Source organism: Bombina bombina, chromosome 1 (assembly GCF_027579735.1).
Source record: "Bombina bombina isolate aBomBom1 chromosome 1, aBomBom1.pri, whole genome shotgun sequence".
Taxonomy (NCBI): domain Eukaryota; kingdom Metazoa; phylum Chordata; class Amphibia; order Anura; family Bombinatoridae; genus Bombina; species Bombina bombina.
Genome location: NC_069499.1, coordinates 1,495,229,999 through 1,495,254,353, shown reverse-complemented (window position 1 = coordinate 1,495,254,353; position 24,355 = coordinate 1,495,229,999). Strand labels below are relative to the sequence as shown.

Here is a 24,355-nt window from a genome sequence, read left to right as displayed (position 1 = left end):
TTATTATCATGAGACTGCTGAAAGTATGCAAGTTTTTGGATGTTCTCCTAAACCTTAAAGGGCCATAATACCCAAATGTTTAAACACTTGAAAGTGATGCAGTATAGCTGTAAAAAGCTGACTAGAAAATATCACCTGAGCATCTCTATGTAAAAAAGGAAGATATTTTACCTCAAAAGTTTCTCAGTAGCCACGTCCCATTGTAAAGGACTTCTAAGCAGCAAATCAGTATTTCTGTACAGGGACAGCTGAAGGCTTGAGCCCTGTGCACTCTCATCTTATTTCCCTATTCAGTGTAAGGAAATTTACAATGAAATCTCATGAGATCACAGTAAAAGAGTTCATGACCTCAGCACTGCTGATGCTGATTGGCTGCTGTTCATTTCTTCATTTTTTTTATTTTTTTTTACCTGCAGTTGGGCAGTAGCTGAGTATAATTATTTACACAGAACTTATCTGCTGAGCTGAGGAAATTGTGAGGTAAAATATCTTCCTTTTTTTACATAGAGATGCTCAGGTGATATTTTCCTGTCAGCTTTTTACAGTTATACTGCATCAGTTGCAAGAGATTTAGCATATGAGTATTATGTCCCTTTAACAAGCAAATGTTTGGTGTTGTTTTGTTTGCAAAATGTGTTCCTTACCGTAGCCTAGCCCCTGGGAGACTCCCTGTTATAAAACTGAGAAAAACTTTACTAGAAAGTCTTATTTCTAAGCTTAATACCTATAAATGCCTATTTGGGGATGTTCCTGGTCTTAATATAGACTGCCAATTGATCCCTATCACATTATATTTTGTCACTCCACCTCTTAGAATAACAAGAGTTCACCGTACCATTGATCCAGACATTAGCCACCCCCATCAACTCTTTTGTACCATGCTTACTGCACACTTCACAATATCAGAGGTTATTAGATCAATGTTTCAGATGTCATTAGGCCTTTTATTTACACATAATCATACGACGCATATTGCCTCAAACATTTTGAAATCTTATAATGATACATGGCATGACAACAGGGAAGGGATGGTTGCTAGCTTTCTGAACCTTCAGTTTGTCTTGTCCAGCACTACAACCTTTCTTTTGGGATACCAACAACTTAAATTTCTGTATTATTATTTATGATATTAAGGCGTCAAAGTTTTGTATTAATGATCAAACCATTTTCCTCAGGTCAAGCCCTGGGTGCCCGCAGACCTGCCAATCGTGGACAGTCTCATTTCAAGTCTACACAGTAAGTTTCCTTCACAACTACCTCACACATACCTATCTAGCAAATCTACCCCATAAACAACCCTCCACGATACACATATTTCTAAGCATAAAACACCAACATGGCTATGAAATACAGGTGGCCCTCGTTTTACAACGGTTCAATTTACACCGTTTCAGAATAACAACCTTTTTTTCCAGTCATATGACTGGTATTGAAAAGCATTAAGAAGCAGTGCATTTATTAAAATAACCAGTAGGTGGAGCTGTCCGCTTGTGTTGCAGCAAAGCCAAGCAAGCTGAAATTAATCAGTTAAACCAGACCTGAGCTATCGAGCAGATTTCAAAGGAACAAGATTTTCCTGTCTATAAATCAGTCCAGATTGGAATGCATAGAAAGAAATGTTTGCAGAAAAAATGCAAGTGAAGTCTGTGTTGTGTGATTATTTTATTAGGTTTATAACGCTGTTTAGCAAATGTTTTTGTTCATTTAACTTAGTTAAATTATATATTCTGTGTTGTGTGATTATTTTTTTAAAGTCTTCATTTCAAAGCTTTAAAAATAATGTATTAGGTGTTATTATGACAATTTGGAGAGGGGCCTGGAACCTATCTCCCTCACTTCCCATTGACTTACATTATAAACTGGGTTTCAATTTACAACGGTTTCGATTTACAACCATTCCTTCTGGAACCTAACCCCAGCGTAAACTGAGGGCTACCTGTATAAGATAACCTCTTGGAACATTGGAGGAATAACTTCCCCCGCAAAAAGGAGTATGATATTACCACATCTCAATGCATTACAGACAGACATAGCACTACTCCAAGAAACCAGATTGTCAGCCCCAAAACATGAAAAGCTAAAATCTAGGTGGGTGGGTCAAATTCTCTACACACCAACCGAGGGTAGAAAACGTGGAGTGGCGATATTGGTTAGAAAGGGACTTCCAGTTTCCTTTACACATACTGTAATAGATGAAAAAACATAATTTATGTAAGAACTTACCTGATAAATTCATTTCTTTCATATTGGCAAGAGTCCATGAGCTAGTGATGTATGGGATATACAATCCTACCAGGAGGGGCAAAGTTTCCCAAACCTTCAAAATGCCTATAAATACACCCCTCACCACACCCACAATTCAGTTTAACGAATAGCCAAGTAGTGGGGTGATAAAGAAAGGAGTAAAAAGCATCAACAAAGGAATTTGGAAATAATTGTGCTTTATACAAAAAAATCATAACCACCATAAAAAGGGTGGACCTCATGGACTCTTGCCAATATTAAAGAAATTAATTTATCAGGTAAGTTCTTACATAAATTATATTTTCTTTCATGTAATTGGCAAGAGCCCATGAGCTAGTGACGTATGGGATAGCAATACCCAAGATGTGGAACTCCACGCAAGAGTCACTAGAGAGGTAGGGATAAAATAAAAAACAGCCATTTTTCGCTGAAAAAAATTAATTCACAACCCAAAATATAATTTTATTTTCATAAATGAAAAGAAAAACTTAAATCATAAGCAGAAGAATCAAACTGAAACAGCTGCCTGAAGGACTTTTCTACCAAAAATTGCTTCCAAAGAAGCAAATACATCAAAACGGTAGAATTTAGTAAATGTATGCAAAGAAGACCAAGTTGCTGCTTTGCAAATCTGATCAACTGAGGCTTCATTCTTAAAAGCCCATGAAGTGGAGACTGATCTAGTAGAATGAGCTGTAATTCTCTGAGGCGGGGCCTGACCCGACTCCAAATAAGCCTGATGAATCAAAAGCTTTAACCAAGAAGCCAAGGAAAAGGCAGAAGTCTTCTGGCCTTTCCTAGAACCAGAAAAGATAACAAATAGACTAGAAGTCTTCCTGAAATCTTAAAGTGTCAGTAAACTTTAAAAATAATGTTATATAATTCTGCACATAGTGCAGAATTATATAACATTATATTATTCTGCACATAGTGCAGAATTATATAACATTATATTAGCCAAACATTTATAAAACATAATTTCCCCTATTAATTTTAAAAAAAAAAAAACGCTGTTTCACAGAACTGCTCTCTGCTGAATGGGTCTGTTATATTTACTCAGCGCATCGGGCCAGCTGTATAGTCACAGCAAGGCCCGACCGCGCCATAAGACTAAGTGCAGCTCGCTGGGCGCAGGGATAGTCACATAAGGCAACGTCCCGAACAAGTTTTCTAAGGCCGGCTCCAAAACAATTGCTGTTCCACAAGTTCCAGTGTCCTTAAGTTCTATGGCCACACTGCCTCTCTCTGTGACACTCTGTGACCCACCCACAAACAAAGCTAGTGCCGGTTTCACAGATGTATTCCCACCCCAGGCCAGAGGGGGAGGTTGCTCCTTGGTGGGGCAGGTAAAGCTCGGGTGCCCAAACATGTGGCACCAACTGTATACACTTTTATCCTCCTTGCCCAAAGCAACGTCTGCCCCCTGTGAGAAATACTCCTGGGAGAAGAAAAGGGTAGAGACCCTGCCAAGCTACTGAGGGGAGAGTCCGTCTGACTCTTCTCCCGAGAAGGAGATCTACCACTGGGGAGGGAGGTCTGCTACCTCCGCTCCATGGGAAACTGTGCTGCCACTGGGGAGAGAGACCAACTGTCTCCTCTCACAGAAAGGGATTCAGCCGCTGGGGAGAGATATCGATACCCGTCTCTCCCTGCAAGGACTTCTCTGTAAGGGGAGAGAGGACAACTACCTCCACTCCCGAAGGATGGATCTGATGCTGGGGAGAGAGACCGACTGCCTCCTCTCCCAGAAAGGGGTTCTGCTTACAGGGAGGGAGGACAACTACCTCCACTCCCAGGGGATGGCTCTGCCACTGGGGAGAGAGACCGACTGTCTCCTCTCCCAGCTCCTGGCTCTGCTGCTGGGGAGAGAGACCGACTGTCTCCTCTCCTGGGAAGGGGTTCTGCTGCTGGGGAGGGTTATTGACATCCATCTCTCCCTGCAAGGGGTTCTCTGTAAGGGGAGGGAGGACGACTTCCTCCTCTCCCTGGTTTCCTGGAGCTGTTGCAGGTGCTAGACAGAGGCTGGCGGCTCTCTGCCCGGTTGCCAGCGCTTCTGCTAGGGTGGCCCCCTGGTCCAAGACCATAAGCTCGGAGCCAGATTGCTGATCAGGATCCAGCAGCTCTGCATATGCCACTTCCAGTTCCCATTCCTGGACAATCATAAAATTCAGATCAGCTTCAAGCCATGGCACTCCCGAAAGATCCAACAGTCTCTCTCGGTATCCGCGAATTTCAGCCAGTCTTTCGTCAGTCTTATCCCCAAAGTCGGGGTCCTTTAGCATCTTTTCAAATAGTAATCCAGGGGCGCCAAAGCCAAAGCCCTCTGTTGGGTAGACCTCCTCCAGCCATGACCACACATACATAGCATACCACTGGAGGGCTCGGTAGCCATCCTCCAGCACCATCTCTGTCTGGACCAGTCCATGTAAGGCAATCAGCTGTTCCTCCCTGGGCTGCTCTCCCAGGAAAGGCATTCGTAAATCTAGCTGGAGCCAGTACCTTTCCGTATCAGTGGGGAGGACCTTCCAAAACTGTCCCACTCCTGTTGGACAGCCTTCCACCAGAGTCGCTGATGGAAAAAGTTCCTCTCTTCCCTCTCGTTCTGTGCAGAACCAGGACCGTACAGTGGGGCCAGCGCTTCTGTCATTCTCAATCGGAACTTGGCCTCCATGGTTACCAGTTACTGTGGCACTTCTCCTCTGTCAGCAGGAACCCTGTGGAAGAAGCAGATCCCACCGCTGCCAGCCAACGTGACTGATACCCCGGCTACCCCGACTGGGTAGCTCCACCCAACGGGTCCTGCTTCCTCCCTGCCGACTGCAGCTATGTAACTGGCAAGTGACCACAGCCTGTAGCTACCCCTGATGCCCAACAGCATCAGTACCCAGGGTCCCACCCTGTGACAGACTCAAGCTACCCAGACCCAGGTAGCTCTGCCTGAGAATACTTTCTCTGCCTTGAACAGGTTGCTATGTAGCCCAGGAAAGTGATTCTAGCTGGAGCCCACCTAAATGACTAGACAGACTAGAATTCAGGTGAAAATAAGAACTGCTTTATTGCACAGAAAACACAGCTTTTATATAATTCCAACACATGGGGGTAGTTACTACACAAATAGAAACAAATATTATACAATGAGACAAACATCAGACAATAGTTAGTTTAGCAGATGCTAATCACATCCTGACTTTCAAAATCGACAATGAATGACTCACACAATAACAGAAAGACACTTTACCCCTAGACTAGATAACAACATGGGTGAGGTTATAGGGGTAGGGGATTATTGCACAGAAAACACAGCTTTAGACATTTCCAACACATGGGGGTATTTACTACACAAATAGGAACAAATATTATACAATGAGACAAACATCAGACAATGGTTAGTTAAACAGATTCTAATCACAGCCTGACTTACAAAAGGACAATGGATGACTCACACAATTAACAGAAAAACACTTCACACCTAGACTAGATAGCAACAGGGGGAAGGTTATAGGGGGCAGGGGTTTAACCCTTGCAGCCTGGTATTCGTGACAACGAATTTGCGTAATCGAATGTAACTTTGCGCCAAAAAATCTAGCGCCAAAAATGACGCAATATACTTTGGCATTTTGCACCCTCGCGATCCTAATTCTGCCTGCAAATTTAAAACAGCAGTCAACTGAAAAAAGACTATACCCCAGGTAAGAAATACATTTTTCCTAAAAAATGGATTTCCCAGATATGAAACTGACAGTCTGCAAAAGGAAATATACTGAAACCCTGAATCATGGCAAATAGAAGTACAATACATATATTTAGAACTTTATATAAATACATAAAGTGCCAAACCATAGCTGAGAGTGTCTTAAGTAATGAAAACATACTTACCAAGAGACACCCATCCACATATAGCAGATAGCCAAACCAGTACTGGAACGGTTATCAGTAGAGGTAATGGAATATGAGAGTATATCGTCGATCTGAAAAGGGAGGTAGGAGATGAATCTCTACGACCGATAACAGAGAACCTATGAACTAGATCTCCCGTGAGGAAAACTATTGCATTCAATAGGTGATACTCCCTTCACATCCCTCTGACATTCACTGTACTCTGAGAGGAATCGGGCTTTAAAATGCTGAGACGCGCATATCAACGTAGAAATCTTAGCACAAACTTACTTCACCACCTCCATAGGAGGCAAAGTTTGTAAAACTGAATTGTGGGTGTGGTGAGGGGTGTATTTATAGGCATTTTGAGGTTTGTGAAACTTTGCCCCTCCTGGTAGGATTGTATATCCCATACATCACTAGCTCATGGACTCTTGACAATTACATGAAAGAAAGGCGGATACATCATTGCATTAATGCACATCCACACTTTTACTTATGTTGTTTGCAATGTTTATGGCCCCAATGTATATTGTCCAAATTTTTGGTCAACACTGCAAGCCAAGCTGGCTACATATGACAACATACCAATAATTGTTGGAGGAGAGTTTAATCTAGCACACACCTTACCATTAGATAGATTTAAAAATCCTATGATAGTTACCACAACCAAAAAAGATGTTTCAAGATATAAGAGAGAAGTACAGTTAATGAACACGTTCAAAGAAACCTTGGGTCTGGCGGCTGTCTGGAGGGAGCAGAACCCAGAGGAAAGGGATTACACTTGCGTCTCTAAATCACAAAATACACTCTCACGGATTGATTTCTTTATAACCTCTTCCACTTTGAAATCTCACCCACAATAGGACAAACAACAATTTCAGATCATGCCCCGATCCATATGATACTTCAACCACTAACGCAGAAACTCTCAAATAAAATGTAATGGTTCCCCTCTTACATATATAATATATATAATACATATATAATAATGTAGAATTTTGGCAACATCTTAAAGCGTTCTGGGCACAATACACATCAGATAACGACCAACACACAGAGGACCTGGATTTATTCTGGCATGCCTCCAAAGCAGTCATGAGGGGGACACATAACATCCTTCACTGCACATTACTATCCAAAAAAATAGATACATTTCTGTCACAACTTACGGAAGCATATATTAACTATCTTTCCAACCCCTCCCACGCAACAAGACAAACTAGAGATACCTTTTTAACCCAACAAGAAAACAAATACAATATCCATAGACAAGGTCATTTTTATAGACATGGCAACAAAGCAGGCAAGCTATTGGCCATCCTAGTCAAAATACACAATCCTAGATCTTATGCAATTTCTCTTAAAATGCAGTAAAGTACTACATCACACACAAGAGAAATCATGGCAGAGTTTGTCAAATATTAACAATCCCTATACTCCCAACAAACCACAGACATAGAAAAGAAAACACAATTTTGGGAAGAAATTAAAGTCCCCATCTGACAGATGACCAAAGGGAAAACTTAAATGCCCAGATACATATTCAGGAAATATCCAAAGCAATTAAATATCTTAAATTAGGAAAGGCAGCGGCCCCTGACGGGCTACCTGCTGAATAGTATAAACTTCTGAGAGAAGACATCAGTCCCATTCTAGCATCTTTATACTCAGAGTACCTGACAGATAATACCCAGCTCAATGATCGCTTCACAGAAGCTAATATCTGCATCTTGCTCAAACCTAACAGAAACTCTACTCTCACCTCTTCTTAAATGCCAATCTCACTGCTCAACAGTGACTATAAGATACTTGCAGAAAGATTAACATTGCTTCTCCCTATGTTGGTTCACCCCGACCACCCCAGGATTTGTCACATGCTGCTCTTCTGTAGGTAACATAAGGTAAACCTTAGCAAAAACTTCCCATTATTGGTATGATTCCCGTTCAAACAGTCAAATCTTCAGAATGAATGCTTGTTGGTGCTAGACGCCGAAAAAGCTTTCGACAGGATTGAATGAGACCACCTATACACAACCATGGAACACTTCAGCATAACTGGCACATTTTTCAATCTCATACAAAAACTATACACTGCCCCTAAAGCTTCGATAATAATAAATGGGGGACTGTCCTCCCCTTTTGGATTACAAAGAGGGACTCGACAGGGATGCCCACTTTCCCCTCTACTCTTTGACTTGGTTATGGAGCCACTTGCCTGCTACATTAGACAACATAGTGAAAGGATAGACATAAAGGGTCATATACAACATTTATCATTGTATGCAGATGTCCTCTTATTTATAAGAAATCCAGAGGCCAACGTACCCAAACTCCTCAATATCATTGACAAATTTGGTACCTTCTTGGGATACAAAGTTAACAAAGATAAATCAGAGGTCACCTGGCTGAAAAACTCAAAACATAATACACTCAAAAACACTGGCCTTCAAATAACAGAAGGTTCATTCAAGTACCTTGGTGTACAAATGCACATAGATCCAAACAAAATATATTCATTAAACATAGGTAAAACAAATTTGCTGCAAGGATGGGATACACTTCCCCTATCACTAACTGGTAGAATTCATCTTTTTTTTTTTCTGGAAGACCATTGCAGTTTTAGTGAAAAAGGGAGCTGAACATTACTATTTGATGTATAAATATAAAATACTACAGCAAATATAAAACCCATACAAAGACATAGGTAAATTATGTCGGTTTTAAACATGTAATAAACCTACATGAAGAAAAGAGGTAAAAAATATACACAGAGTATCAAATATAATCAGATGTTGAATATGAAATACCATTTTGACGGTGTCACTGCCAATACAGTGTCTCAATTATATAATAACAAAAAGTAATGCTGGTGCTTACACTGAATAAATTAAAACTCCTATAATTTCCTAGGGAAGTGCAGGGATATAGTGTTTTATACATTTGCTGGTCCACATAAGAGCAAAAATACCTGCTGCTGCTGTTTCAATGTATGAAATTCTTTATATCATCTGTGCTAGTAGATATACATACATTAAAATAACAAGTGAAGAAATACTTTCAAACACTGCACTGTTCACTTTTTAGATGTCTTTTCTCTTTATTACCTTTCTTAACTTTTTGTTTGTTTTGTCTATCTCTGTCTTGTACCTTTTTCCCTTTTCCTTTCTTTCTCTGTTTGCCTCCTCTGTTTGACACCTTTCTCATTCAGCTCCTACATGCATATATGTGAATATATAGATAGGCAGACAAATATACATTTGCATACACTGTACAAAAACTTTTTTCATATTATGTAATATTTTTTACAGTATTTAATTCTTTATGGATGTATTTCAGAGTAGCTTTCCTTAGATCTTGTTGTTTCAGGGAAATATGAGAAAGAAAATGTTATGTCCATAAACCAAATTTCACAATACCCAAGAAATCTTTTTAGATAATTATAAGTATTTGTCATGAAAATATACTGCCAATACGTATGCTAACTGCACTCTTAATTCACATATGTCCTTTCTGATTCTGTTACTTTTCCGGCATTCTGTAATTTCTACCTCATCATCCAGTCTGTCTCTGAAGTCTGCAGTTGGCCGTTTCCTATCCCAGCATGGTTGACATTAATGGGACACTAAAGTCAAAATTAAACGTTCATGATTTAGCTAGAGAATGCAATTTTTAAAAACACTTTCCAATTTACTTTTATTATCAAAATGTCCATGGCCTTTTTAGATGAACATTTTTTTTTTTTAAATATATTTTTTATTGAGGGTAAATAAAAAGAAATGCATACACAAATAGTTACTTTGAGTGAATGCAAAGTCGTACAATCAGCACTCTTCATGACAGAATAATGATACACATATTAGTAATGCAGAATACTATGAAGTACAATAACATCATCCATAGATTACAATAATAAACTAGCATAAAACATATTAAAACCCTAATTTTTCTACCTCCTTAAAGCAAAATGAGGCCGCTCTTGGACCGCCAATATAGTTAACTGGAAATATGGAAGGAGGACTATAGGATTATCAGGCCACTTTAAGGCCATAGAACATATCAACTGCAAATATAACAAACGTCAAACTGATAATTGGTAGTATGTAAATATAATTAGGGAGTATCTGAAGCTATAAATAGCTAGGAGCTAAGTGAAGCTGCTTGTACCAGTATTTGTGTCCTTAGACTGTAGGGGCCTGCAAACCTTATCTTAATATTAAAGTGTATATAAAGATCAGGGTTAAAATTGTAACTGTATTGTAGCAGCTAAGGATAAAAGCCATATTAGAGGCTTAACAATGACCTTATATATAATGATATGACAAATTAGTCAAACACAGTTAACAACTATTATATACATATACACTTGACATTTGTTTAAAATAGCAGGCATATTAAAATTATCGGGAGTGAACTAGAAGCCACTAAAATACAAGTATATCCCAGTATGAAAACATCACCCAGACTGCCTACTGCTCGTGGGGTGGTTAACATGGAATAGGAATCAAAAAGGAAGAGTAATGCAAAGGAACAGAATGCAACAAGGGAAATGAGCGATTGAAACATAACCGGCACAAAAGGTCTTCTATAATAGAACTTCAGAGGTTTGGCTAAAAGTCCCAAAACAGAAGTCCCGTTAAAGCACATATTGTTACCAGTTCAACAAACCTTATACAGCCCGTACTTTACCCCACTCCGGACCTCTGCAATTCAGAGATTTCCCTTTGATTATGTTCATATTTTAAAGTCCCATTGAAAAACAGGATTGCCTGGTAAGTCAAATCTGCAGGTTAGTTCCATAAGGCTATCTGGAGAGATTGCTGTTCTCCGCTACAGATTTCCAGCTGAGGTGAGTAAGAATGTGAATGTAAACCCACACTCAGGACTTCTAGTGCAGTCTTCAACTTTGATGAGTGTCCCGCCTCATCATAGGCTTCTACTTTCTTTCTGTGAGACTCGGCAGGCAATAGGGCAAGGGTTACTGCTCCATGTTTGCGCTCTGCTCCCTGGAAAGTGAGAAGATGGTGAGAAAGCATGGCAGGGAGCGCCGTATCAGAGTCCGGTGATATCTTTGCGCGTGACTGTGTGGAGCGGGTTAGGTCTATCTTATTTCCCAGGCTGTGAGGCCTCCACTGAGCAGGTAATAGAGGTAGTTTTTCTGGAGAGTACTCGCCTCCCTGGTTCATCTATGTGGGTGTTGAAGGGCCGCTGGACATCTCTGGCAAAATCCAGTCTGAGAACCAAATGCTTCTGACGGCTTAGATGCCTCCTTTTAGAATAGGTGACGGATTACCCACAACCTCTGGTGGAATTGCGGACACTGTCGTTATGCTTTTTGGTGTCTTAGTATGACCCTCAGTGTAGGTGTTATTCAATTCAGAGGTATGAGTGTTCAACCTGCTGCAGCAAGAAAGAAGGTCTCCTTGAAATGGGTCAGTTTGTGATTGAGGAGTCATGACCCCAGTTGTTGTCTTGGAGGCTTCATGCAAGTTTTGCTCAAAGTCTCTGAGACATTGTTTTATAAAATTAATAATCTCGAGCTCCCATACTTCTAATGGTAACACTGAATACCCGGCCTGTATATTTACCGGGGGGGGGGGGGGGGTGTTCAGAACCTCTCAGTAAGGAGCCTGCCTTAGGCCTCAACGCTCCGAATTGGCTTGCAGGGGTGAAATTTCTAGTAAAAAATATATCCTTCTGATCAGCTTGAGCTATAGTCACTAAATATCCAGGTAATGTTATTAGATGATCATAAAGTCCATTGATAACAGGCAGATTATCTTTGGTTTACGCAGAGCTACCAATATTGCGACCATTTAAGGTGCTGCCCAGAGACACGCCCCCAAATTCACCTTTTTAAAATGGTAGCCTTACCCAAGATACTTTACCCTTTACAGGTGCTCCCCCTACTTTTGACACAGCGAGACGTTAAGACAATACAATGTGCTCTAGGTCAATTTGTCTGGAAAGGCAAAAAAACGAAGGATAGGCAGGTCTAGTTTGGTCATGCCATTCACTAAAGGCTGGTTGGGACTGAACGTTTTACAGTACCTACCATAGAGGCAAGTCTTCTTCCCCCAATACACCTAGCCTTCTTACCCCATGCAAAACTAAACACTTTGCCTTTAGAAATTCAATCACATGTGCTATATAGAGATCCTTTAAGAGCCTGGGCCAAAGTATGTTAACTGTGAGAGATTCAATTCACTACCAGCAAATTTCTTCCTATTCAAGGTAATTTACACTTTTTGTCAGGTTACACCACAGAAGTGTTTAAAAATTGACAGACAAAACATCTGACTAAAATTGGTCAGCTCTTTAATCCATTAACCCTTGAATTACAAACCACATATTAACTACCGAACACACACAGGTTTGCATATTTCCAGTGCAAACACTATATCACAAAACTAAAAACAGATGGTCTTCTCAACACGGAAACCAACAATATTAACACATTATGCGCGTTGGCCTAACAGGGCTCATACAAATTAGCAAATGTATATGAACTCATTCTCAAGCATCATGACACTTTTATCACTTCATTAATGAAATGGCTCAATTACAGAACCATTGAGGTTGATCAAGAATGGCTTGCTGACAGCTTCGAAAAAGTTAGGAACCTAACACTATCCCGAAATCTGCGAGAAACACACACCAAAATTCTTCATCAAGCATACATTACTCCAGCCTTTAGGTCCAAATGGGTACCTGAGGCAAAGTACATCTTTGTTAAATGTAGCCAAGCAAATCCTGACTGGATCCATTTGTTTTGGGATTGTCCCAAATGAAAGTGGTTATGGAGAAAAATAATGTATTGGTTGACAAAAACAACTAAAGAACAAATATCCCTTTCAGCACAACTAATCCTGTTTTTACTCCCAGAGAACAACAAACAAAATCACGATAATTTAGTCAACATAACTATTTTAATCGCAAAGCAACTGATACTACAGAACTGGACAGATAGGAAAACTCCACCATTCCAACAATTGCTCACAAAAATACATACTCATAAGCTTATAGAACAAACAGATGTAAAAGGAAACATTCAAAAGAGAATATCTAGATTCATTAAAAAATGGGAAACTTACCTAATATATTTGCCAGAAAATGTTAGAGAAAGAGTCTTACACACATTTAAAAACAATGTATTCATCCTAAACGAAAATCCTAAAGGAAAATGGTGTTTCTCACATACAACAAACTACTTCAATATCAGGATTAACCATACCTCAAATTACACTGTCCCATGCGATAAATCTGTGGTTGGTGGTCTGGGGGCGCTCTTGGTAAGTACTGATTATCCCAAGCTCTCTTGGTGTGCACTACTTTGTTTATTTATGTTATTATTATTTTTTTATTTTTTTTTAAAAAGGAAAAAGCGAGAGGAAGGGCCTTGAGCTATGGCTTCTTTTCCAAATAATTACAGAACTGTAACAAACCATTCACTGGACTTAAGATGGAATAACACCTTATCAATGTCTTGTATTTAATACTATGGGGCATATTTATCAAGCTCCGTATGGCTCGCCGGAAGCAGAAGTTATGAAGCAGCGGTCTAAAGACCGCTGCTCCATAACCTGTCTGCCTGCTCTGAGGCGGCGGAAAGAAATCAACCAGATCGAATACGAATACAATATGCGTATGCTGTCGGCATTTATCGATGTACAGCGGACATGATCCGCAATATCGATCATGTCCGCTCGCACCATATTAAATAGGCCCATAAGTATAAATTTTCCTACATATGTGACATATTTCTCATTGCTGTATGCTCATGAGAGCTTCTTTCTCATTGAATAAAGTTATAAAAAAATAAAAACATTAAAATTAATAAGGAGATTACATGTATGTGACTGAGAAGGGCTTAAAGTCTATATATATGTATATGTGAATATATGTGTTTATATGTGTATATATGTATGTACGTATGTATGTGTGCACATACATATATATACACAGCCCTTCTCAGTCAAAACCTTTGCCATATACCATATCCCTTTTAACCCTTGAAAAAACTTGTTGTTGATATTAATATAAATTTTAATTTTTTATATATATATATATATATATATATATATATATATACACAATGCCTTGCAAAAGTATTCACCCCCCTTGGCATTTTTCGTGTTTTGTTGCCTCACAACCTGGAATTAACATGGATTGTTTGAGGATTTGCATCATTTAATTTACAGAACATGCCCACAACTTTGAAGATGTTTTTTTTTTATTATTATTGTGAAGCAAACAACAAATAGGACAAAATAACAGAAAAAGTCAATGTGCATAACTATTCACCCCCCTAAAGTCAATACTTGGTAGAGCCACCTTTTGCGGCAATCACACCAAGTCTCTATGTACCACTGGGATTTTTGCCTATTCCTCCTTGCAAAACTGCTCCAGCTCCTTCAAGTTGGATGGTTTGCGCTTGTGAACAGCAATCTTTAAGTCTGACCACAGGTTTCCTATTGGATTGAGACCTGGGTTTTGACTAGGCCATTCCAACACATTTACATGTTTCCCCTTAAACCACTCAAGTGTTGCTTTAGCAGTGTGTTTGGGGTCATTGTCCTGCTAGAAGGTGAACCTCCGTCCTAGCTTCAAATCACGCACAGAGTGGTACAGGTTTTGCTTAAGAGTATCCCTGTATTTAGCACCTTCCATCTTTCCCTCAGCTCTGACCAGTTTCCCAGTCCCGGCTGCTGAAAAATGGTGTTCTTTGGGTGATTTGATGTGTTGGGTTTGTGCCAGACAACATAATTTATGTAAGAACTTACCTGATAAATTCATTTCTTTTCATATTAGCAAGAGTCCATGAGCTAGTGACGTATGGGATATACATTCCTACCAGGAGGGGCAAAGTTTCCCAAACCTCAAAATGCCTATAAATACACCCCTCACCACACCCGCAAATCAGTTTAATGCATAGCCAAGAAGTGGGGTGATAAGAAAAAAGTGCGAAAGCATAAAAAATAAGGAATTAGAATAATTGTGCTTTATACAAAAAAATCATAACCACCACAAAAAGGGTGGGCCTCATGGACTCTTGCTAATATGAAAGAAATGAATTTATCAGGTAAGTTCTTACATAAATTATGTTTTCTTTCATGTAATTAGCAAGAGTCCATGAGCTAGTGACGTATGGGATAATGACTACCCAAGATGTGGATCTTTCCACGCAAGAGTCACTAGAGAGGGAGGGATAAAATAAAGACAGCCAATTCCTGCTGAAAAAAATCCACACCCAGAATAAAGTTTAATGAAAACATAAGCAGAAGATTCAAACTGAAACCGCTGCCTGAAGTACTTTTCTACCAAAAACTGCTTCAGAAGAAGAAAACACATCAAAATGGTAGAATTTAGTAAAAGTATGCAAAGAGGACCAAGTTGCTGCTTTGCAAATCTGATCAACTGAAGCTTCATTCCTAAACGCCCAGGAAGTAGAAACTGACCTAGTAGAATGAGCTGTAATCCTTTGAGGCGGAGTTTTACCCGACTCAATATAGGCATGATGAATTAAAGATTTCAACCAGGATGCCAAAGAAATGGCAGAAGCCTTCTGGCCTTTTCTAGAACCGGAAAAGATGACAAATAGACTAGAAGTCTTTCGGAAAGACTTAGTAGCTTCAACATAATATTTCAAAGCTCTAACAACATCCAAAGAATGCAACGATCTCTCCTTAGAATTCTTAGGATTAGGACAAAATGAAGGAACCACAATTTCTCTACTAATGTTGTTGGAATTCACAACCTTAGGTAAAAATACAAAAGAAGTTCGCAACACCGCCTTATCCTGATGAAAAATCAGAAAAGGAGACTCACAAGAAAGAGCAGATAATTCCGAGACTCTTCTGGCAGAAGAAATGGCCAAAAGGAACAAAACTTTCCAAGAAAGTAATTTAATGTCCAATGAATGCATAGGTTCAAAAGGAGGAGCTTGAAGAGCCACCAGAACCAAATTCAAACTTCAAGGAGGAGAAATTGACTTAATGACAGGTTTTATACGAACCAAAGCTTGTACAAAACAATGAATATCAGGAAGATTAGCAATCTTTCTGTGAAAAAGAACAGAAAGAGCAGAGATTTGACCTTTCAAGGAACTTGCGGACAAACCTTTATCTAAACCATCCTGAAGAAACTTTAAAATTCTCGGAATTCTAAAAGAATGCCAAGAAAAATGATGAGAAAGACACCAAGAAATATAAGTCTTCCAGACTCTATAATATATCTCTCTAGATACAGATTTACGAGCCTGTAACATAGTATTAATCACAGAGTCAGAGAAACCTCTTTGACCAAGAATCAAGCGTTCAATCTCCATACCTTTAAATTTAAGGATTTGAGATCCTGATGGAAAAAAGGACCTTGCGACAGAAGGTATGGTCTTAACAGAAGAGTCCACGGTTGGCAAGAGGCCATCCGGACAAGATCCGCATACCAAAACCTGTGAGGCCATGCCGGAGCTACCAGCAGAACAAACAAGCATTCCTTCAGAATCTTGGAGATTACTCTTGGAAGAAGAACTAGAGGTGGAAAGATATAGGCAGGATGATACTTCCAAGGAAGTGATGATAATGCATCCACTGCCTCCGCCTGAGGATCCCGGGATCTGGACAGATACCTGGGAAGTTTCTTGTTTAGATGAGAAGCCATCAGATCTATTTCTGGAAGTTCCCACATTTGAACAATCTGAAGAAATACCTCTGGGTGAAGAGACCATTCGCCCGGATGCAACGTTTGGCGACTGAGATAATCCGCTTCCCAATTGTCTATACCTGGGATATGAACCGCAGAGATTAGACAGGAGCTGGATTCCGCCCAAACCAGAATTCGAGATACTTCTTTCATAGCCAGAGGACTGTGAGTCCCTCCTTGATGATTGATGTATGCCACAGTTGTGACTTTGTCTGTCCGAAAACAAATGAACGATTCTCTCTTCAGAAGAGGCCAAGACTGAAGAGCTCTGAAAATTGCACGGAGTTCCAAAATATTGATCGGTAATCTCACCTCCTGAGATTCCCAAACCCCTTGTGCTGTCAGAGATCCCCACACAGCTCCCCAACCTGTAAGACTTGCATCTGTTGAAATTACAGTCCAGGTCGGAAGAACAAAAGAAGCCCCCTGAATTAAACGATGGTGATCTGTCCACCACGTCAGAGAGTGTCGTACAATCGGTTTTAAAGATATTAATTGAGATATCTTTGTGTAATCCCTGCACCATTGATTCAGCATACAGAGCTGAAGAGGTCGCATGTGAAAACGAGCAAAGGGGATCGCGTCCGATGCAGTAGTCATAAGACCTAGAATTTCCATGCATAAGGCTACCGAAGGGAATGATTGTGACTGAAGGTTTCGACAAGCTGAAATCAATTATAGACGTCTCTTGTCTGTCAAAGACAGAGTCATGGACACTGAATCTATCTGGAAACCCAAAAAGGTTACCCTTGTCTGAGGAATCAATGAACTTTTAAGTGAATTGATCCTCCAACCATGATCTTGAAGAAACAACACAAGTCGATTCGTATGAGATTCTGCTAAATGTAAAGACTGAGCAAGTACCAAGATATCGTCCAAATAAGGAAATACCACAATACCCTGTTCTCTGATTACAGACAGAAGGGCACCGAGAACCTTTGTAAAAATTCTTGGAGCTGTAGCTAGGCCAAACGGCAGAGCCACAAACTGGTAATGCTTGTCAAGGAAAGAGAATCTCAGGAACTGATAATGAGCTGGATGAATCGGAATATGCAGATATGCATCCTGTAAATCTATTGTAGACATATAATGCCCTTGCTGAACAAAAGGCAAGATAGTCCTTACAGTTACCATTTTGAATGTTGGTATCCTTACATAATGATTCAATATTTTTAGATCCAGAACTGGTCTGAAGGAATTCTCCTTCTTTGGTAAAATGAAGAGATTCGAATAAAACCCCAGCCCCTGTTCCAGAACTGGAACTGGCATAATTACTCCAGCCGACTCTAGATCTGAAACACATTTCAGAAATGCTTGAGCTTTCACTGGGTTTACTGGGACACGGGAAAGAAAAAATCTCTTTGCAGGAGGTCTTATCTTGAAACCAATTCTGTACCCTTCTGAAACAATGTTCTGAATCCAAAGATTGTGAACAGAATTGATCCAAATTTCTTTGAAAAAACGTAATCTGCCCCCTACCAGCTGAGCTGGAATGAGGGCCGCACCTTCATGTGGACTTAGAAGCTGGCTTTGCTTTTCTAGAAGGCTTGGATTTATTCCAGACTGGAGATGGTTTCCAAACTGAAACTGCTCCTGAGGATGAAGGATCAGGCTTTTGCTCTTTGTTGAAACGAAAGGAACGAAAACGATTATTAGCCCTGTTTTTACCCTTAGATTTTTTATCCTGTGGTAAAAAAGTTCCTTTCCCACCAGTAACAGTTGAGATAATAGAATCCAACTGAGAACCAAATAATTTATTACCCTGGAAAGAAAGGGAAAGTAGAGTCGATTTAGAAGACATATCAGCATTCCAAGTTTTAAGCCATAAAGCTCTTCTAGCTAAAATAGCTAGAGACATAAACCTGACATCAACTCTGATAATATCAAAAATGGCATCACAGATAAAATTATTAGTATGTTGAAGAAGAATAATAATATTATGAGAATCATGATCTGTTACTTGTTGCGCTAAAGTTTCCAACCAAAAAGTTGAAGCTGCAGCAACATCAGCCAATGATATAGCAGGTCTAAGAAGATTACCTGAACACAGATAAGCTTTTCTTAGAAAGGATTCAATTTTCCTATCTAAAGGATCCTTAAACGAAGTACCATCTGCCGTAGGAATAGTAGTACGTTTAGCAAGGGTAGAAATAGCCCCATCAACTTTAGGGATTTTGTCCCAAAATTCTAATCTGTCGGATGGCACAGGATATAATTGCTTAAAACGTTTAGAAGGAGTAAATGAATTACCCAAATTATTCCATTCTCTGGAAATTACTTCAGAAATAGCACCAGGAACAGGAAAAACTTCTGAAATAACCACAGGAGATTTAAAGACCTTATCTAAACGTTTAGATTTAGTATCAAGAGGACCAGAATCCTCAATTTCTAATGCAATTAGTACTTCTTTAAGTAAAGAACGAATAAATTCCATTTTAAATAAATATGAAGATTTATCAGCATCAACCTCTGAGACAGAATCCTCTGAACCAGAAGAATCATAAGAATCAGAATGATGATGTTCATTTAAAAATTCATCTGTATAAAGAGAAGTTTTAAAAGATTTTTTATGTTTACTAGAAGGAGGAATAACAGACAGCCTTCTTGATGGATTCAGAAACAAAATCTCTTATGTTATCAGGAACACTCTGAACATTAGATGTTGATGGAACTGCAACAGGTAATGGTACTTTACTAAAGGAAATATTATCTGCATTAACAAGTTTGTCATGACAATTAATACAAACAACAGCTGGAGGAACAGCTACCAAAAGTTTACAGCAGATACACTTAGCTTTGGTAGATCCAGCACCAGACAGCGATTTTCCTGAAGTATCTTCTGACTCAGATGCAACGTGAGACATCTTGCAATATGTAAGAGAAAAAACAACATATAAAGCAAAATTGATCAAATTCCTTAAATGACAGTTTCAGGAATGGGAAAAAATGCCAAAGAACAAGCTTCTAGCAACCAGAAGCAATAAAAAATGAGACTTAAATAATGTGGAGACAAAAGTGACGCCCATATTTTTTTAGCGCCAAATAAGACGCCCACATTATTTGGCGCCTAAATGCTTTTGGCGCCAAAAATGACGCCACATCCGGAACACCGACATCTTTGGCGCAAAAGTGAGCTCAGACTTCACAGGGGCTGAGCTCACTGAATATTCAATAGAAAAAGGGCGGAACTCTCCAGCACTGCGAGATTTCTCATTTCTACATATGAAGGAGAGACAAGCCAAGTGCAATACAGCACTGCGTGATAGGAGAGTTTTGGTTGCACTTCTGTGTTACTTTAACAAATTAGGATCATACTTTGTATATTTCTGTTTATATATACAAATGACATTTCACTGTGAATTTGCTGCATTGCAAACTAAAATTGACACTTTCTGAAAGTGGGAGGAAGAGGGCAGTCCCCTGGGCTGAACAGGGGAGTTCCCAGTGAATGTTTGAAGTTGGTCTCACTTATTTCTCTCGCCAACTGTGTGCAGGTGATGTTTGCTCAAATTTCACAATAGTGATATATACTAAAATATAGACAAGAGCAAATTAAATTGTAGTGAAAACATTTGTTTAATTTGTAATTGATGTAAACTGAGCTTTTATATCAGCCAAAGGGTTCTCCAGTTACCTTCTCTCTCCCATGTGAAATGTTGTATCCCTGAGAGCTGCAATAGTTTATATGGAAGGCATCTCTCATCTCTCTTGGATTTCCAGGTTCCTCCCCTTTTCTTAGAAAATTCAGTTCTGCCTCTGGTAAGTCTGCTCTATAATCAGAATTTGTAAAGTCACAATCCTAAATACACTGCTGTACACAAGATAAAATACAAAATAGAAAGTGCAAAATTTAAATGTAATAACATTTAATCAGAAGTGTAAAGTGATATAAAATATAAAGCACAAAATGTAAATGCAGCAGAACTGTCATGTCATGCAGTGCTATATTGTACTGGGTTTGTCTCTCCTTCACATACAGAAATGCAGGGAACGCCCCTTGGAGAAGTAAAGCAAAATCTGCCTTTTGAAAAATTTCCTAGGGTCTCACAGTGCTGGAGGATCATTTTAGAATATCTCACCTGAGCAGAGAGGTTTTGAATATCAGGGCTTATGAGATAACTTTGGGTATTGAAAGGCTGGTATAGCACAGACTTCAATCAACAAAAATCAAACAGCACACAGGAACATATCATTAAACCATCACTTTATTTCATTTTATTAAAAAGCAGTTAAAATACACAAGCACAACTCTGAGGTGTTTCAGCCCTGTGACCATTGTCATAGACTACGGCCTCAGGGCTAAAATGCATCACTTATGGATGTACACGTGACAGTGTACTGTCAAATTGCTTTCCCCTTAATGTGTTTTCAGTGATATCAGCTGCAGAGATTAAAATGTATGAGTTCTTCCTAATTATTTACAAAAACAAGTTTTCATCTTTTTTCTCAATGTTTACTCAATCAATACTTAGAAAGAACAATGAAAAATTTACATTTTAGTACCCCTCTGTCACACACCCCACTGGGAGCATGATTTCATACTAACCTTCTGGTTTACATATTTTTTCTAGAATCAGTACTAAAGTACTGAAATATGCAGTATAGGTGAGGTTACAACAGGCAAAATCAGATATTTCAAGGTAAAGAAGCTATTTGTACACATTTCAATACAATCCAGTAGGTAAAATGGGTCATTGAGAACCCATAAAAAGGGCTGTAAACACCTTGGGGCGCGATCCGATATAGATCGCAGTTTGCGGCGCAAGCGAGGGAACCGGCGTCGCCCGCAGTTTCAGCTCGCAACTCGAGCTATCCCATATAAGTCGCCGTCAGATGCTAACGTGCCGTAAGTCTGACAAACCAGCGATGTCCAGAAATCTGCGTAAGTACACATTTCTGGCGTCGCCAGTGACTTGCGGCACGTTAGAAACTGCCGGCGCCTATAAAACCTGACTAAAGTCTAAAACACCCGCACTGTCTAACACGCCTCCCTAACATAGCCCGACAAGTCTAACACGCCTCCCTAACATAGCCCGCACTGTCTAACCCTCTATCCGCTATCCCCCCTCACTATCCTAACAATAAAAAAGCTATTAACCCCTAAACCGCCGCTCCCGTACCCCGCCGCAACCTAATAAAGTTATTAACCCCTAAACCGCCGCTCCCGTACCCCGCCGCCAGCTATATTATATCTATAACCCCCTAAAGTGAGCCCCTAACACCGCCGCCATCTATATTAAAATTATTAACCCCCAATGTAAGCCCCTTACACCGCCGCCATCTCTATTAAAATGATTAATAATTTAATCTACCTACCCCGCCGCCAGCTATATTATCTATGTTAACCCTAAGTATATTATAGTTAATATAGGTATTACATTATATATATTAACTATATTAACCCTAATTATATTAGGGTTAATATAGTTAATATAGTTACTATAGTATTTATATTAACTATATTAACTCTATCTAACCCTAACACCCCTAACTAAATTTATATTAAATTAATCTAATTCATTTATAAACTAAAATATTCCTATTTAAATCTAAATACTTACCTATAAAATAAACACTAAGATAGCTACAATATAATTAATAATTACATTGTAGCTATGTTAGGGTTAATATTTATTTTACAGGTAAATTGTTAATTATTTTAACTAGGTATAATAGCTATTAAATAGTTATTAACTATTTAATATCTACCTAGTTAAAATAATTACCCAATTACCTGTAAAATAAATCCTAACCTAAGTTACAAATACACCTACACTATCAATAAATTAAATAAACTACAAACATCTATCTAAAAATACAATTAAATTAACTAAACTAAATTACAAAAAAAAACAAACACTAAATTACAAAAAATAAAAAAAGATTACAAGATTTTTAAGCTAATTACACCTATTCTAAGCCCCCTAATAAAATAATAAACCCCCAAAATAAAAAAAATTCCCTGCCCTATTCTAAATTAAACAAATTTCAAAGCTCTTTACCTTACCAGCCCTTAAAAGGGCCTTTTGTGGGGCATGCCCCAAAGAATTCAGCTCTTTTGCATACAAATACAATACCCCCCCCCCATTACAACCCACCACCCACATACCCCTATTCTAAAACCACCCAAACCCCCCTTAAAAAAGCCTAACACTACCCCCCTGAAGATCTCCCTACCTTGTCTTCACCACACCGGGCCGAACTCCTGATCCGATCCGGGCGATGTCTTCCTCCAAGCGGCAAAGAAGAATTCTTCCTCCGGCGATGTCTTCCTCCAAGCGGCAAAGAAGAATTCTTCCTCCGGCGACGTCTTCCTCCAAGCGGCAGCAAAGTCTTCATTCTTCCGGCGGCATCTTCAATCTTCTTTCTTCGCTCCGCCGCCGCGGAGCATCCATCCCGGCCGACTACTGAACTTGGAATGAGGTACCTTTAAATGACGTCATCCAAGATGGCGTCCGCCGAATTCCGATTGGCTGATAGGATTCTATCAGCCAATCGGAATTAAGTTAAAAAAATCTGATTGGCTGATTGAATCAGCCAATCAGATTCAAGTTCAATCCGATTGGCTGATCCAATCAGCCAATCAGATTGAGCTCGCATTCTATTGGCTGTTCCGATCAGCCAATAGAATGCGAGCTCAATCTGATTGTAGCTATCTTAGTGTTTATTTTATAGGTAAGTATTTAGATTTAAATAGGAATATTTTAGTTTATAAATGAATTAGATTAATTTAATATAAATTTAGTTAGGGGTGTTAGGGTTAGATAGAGTTAATATAGTTAATATAAATACTATAGTAACTATATTAACCCTAATATAATTAGGGTTAATATAGTTAATATATATAATGTAATACCTATATTAACTATAATATACTTAGGGTTAATATAGATAATATAGCTGGCGGCGGGGTAGGTAGATTAAATAAGGGGTTAATCATTTTAATAGAGATGGCGGCGGTGTAAGGGGCTTACATTAGGGGTTAATAATATTAATATAGCTGGCGGCGGTATAGGGGGATTAGATTAGGGGTTAATAATTTTTATATAGGTGGCGGCGGTGTAAGGGGTCAGATTAGGGGATAGATAAGGTAGATGACAGCGGTGTAAGGGGTTCTAATTAGGGGATAGATAAGGTAGATGGCGGCGGTTTTAGGGGCTCACAGTAGGGGGTTAGTTTATGTAGATGGCGGCGGGGTCCGGGAGCGGCGGTTTAGGGGTTAATAACTTTATTAGGGATTTCGGGGGGGGGGGATCGCGGTTGACAGGTAGATAGACATTGCGCATGCGTTAGGTGTTAGGTTTATTTTAGAAGATCGCGGTTGACAGGGAGATAGACATTGCGCATGCGTTAGGTGTTAGGTTTATTTTAGCTGCCAGTTTAGGGAGTTACGGGGCTCCAATAGTCAGCGTAAGGCTTCTTACGGCTGCTTTTTGTGGTGAGGTGAAAATGGAGTAAGTTTTCTCCATTTTCGCCACGTAAGTCCTTACGCTGCATATTGGATACCAAACTGCGCGGGTTTGGTATACCTGCC

General features: G+C 39.4%; 1 protein-coding gene across 3 annotated transcripts in view; it reads left to right on the top strand.

The window, feature by feature from the left end:
• LOC128653995 (sterile alpha motif domain-containing protein 9-like) overlaps positions 1 to 24,355 on the top strand; it is a 50,643-nt gene that overhangs the window by 9,815 nt on the left and 16,473 nt on the right. For 2 of the 3 annotated variants that reach the window (XM_053707619.1, XM_053707628.1), the window contains exon 2: positions 1,176 to 1,236. The exons of the other annotated variant lie outside the window; for it this stretch is intronic. In XM_053707619.1, coding sequence (XP_053563594.1) covers positions 1,176 to 1,236 — 61 coding nt within the window. The remainder of the gene's footprint in view (positions 1 to 1,175; positions 1,237 to 24,355) is intronic. 3 annotated transcript variants of the gene reach the window in all.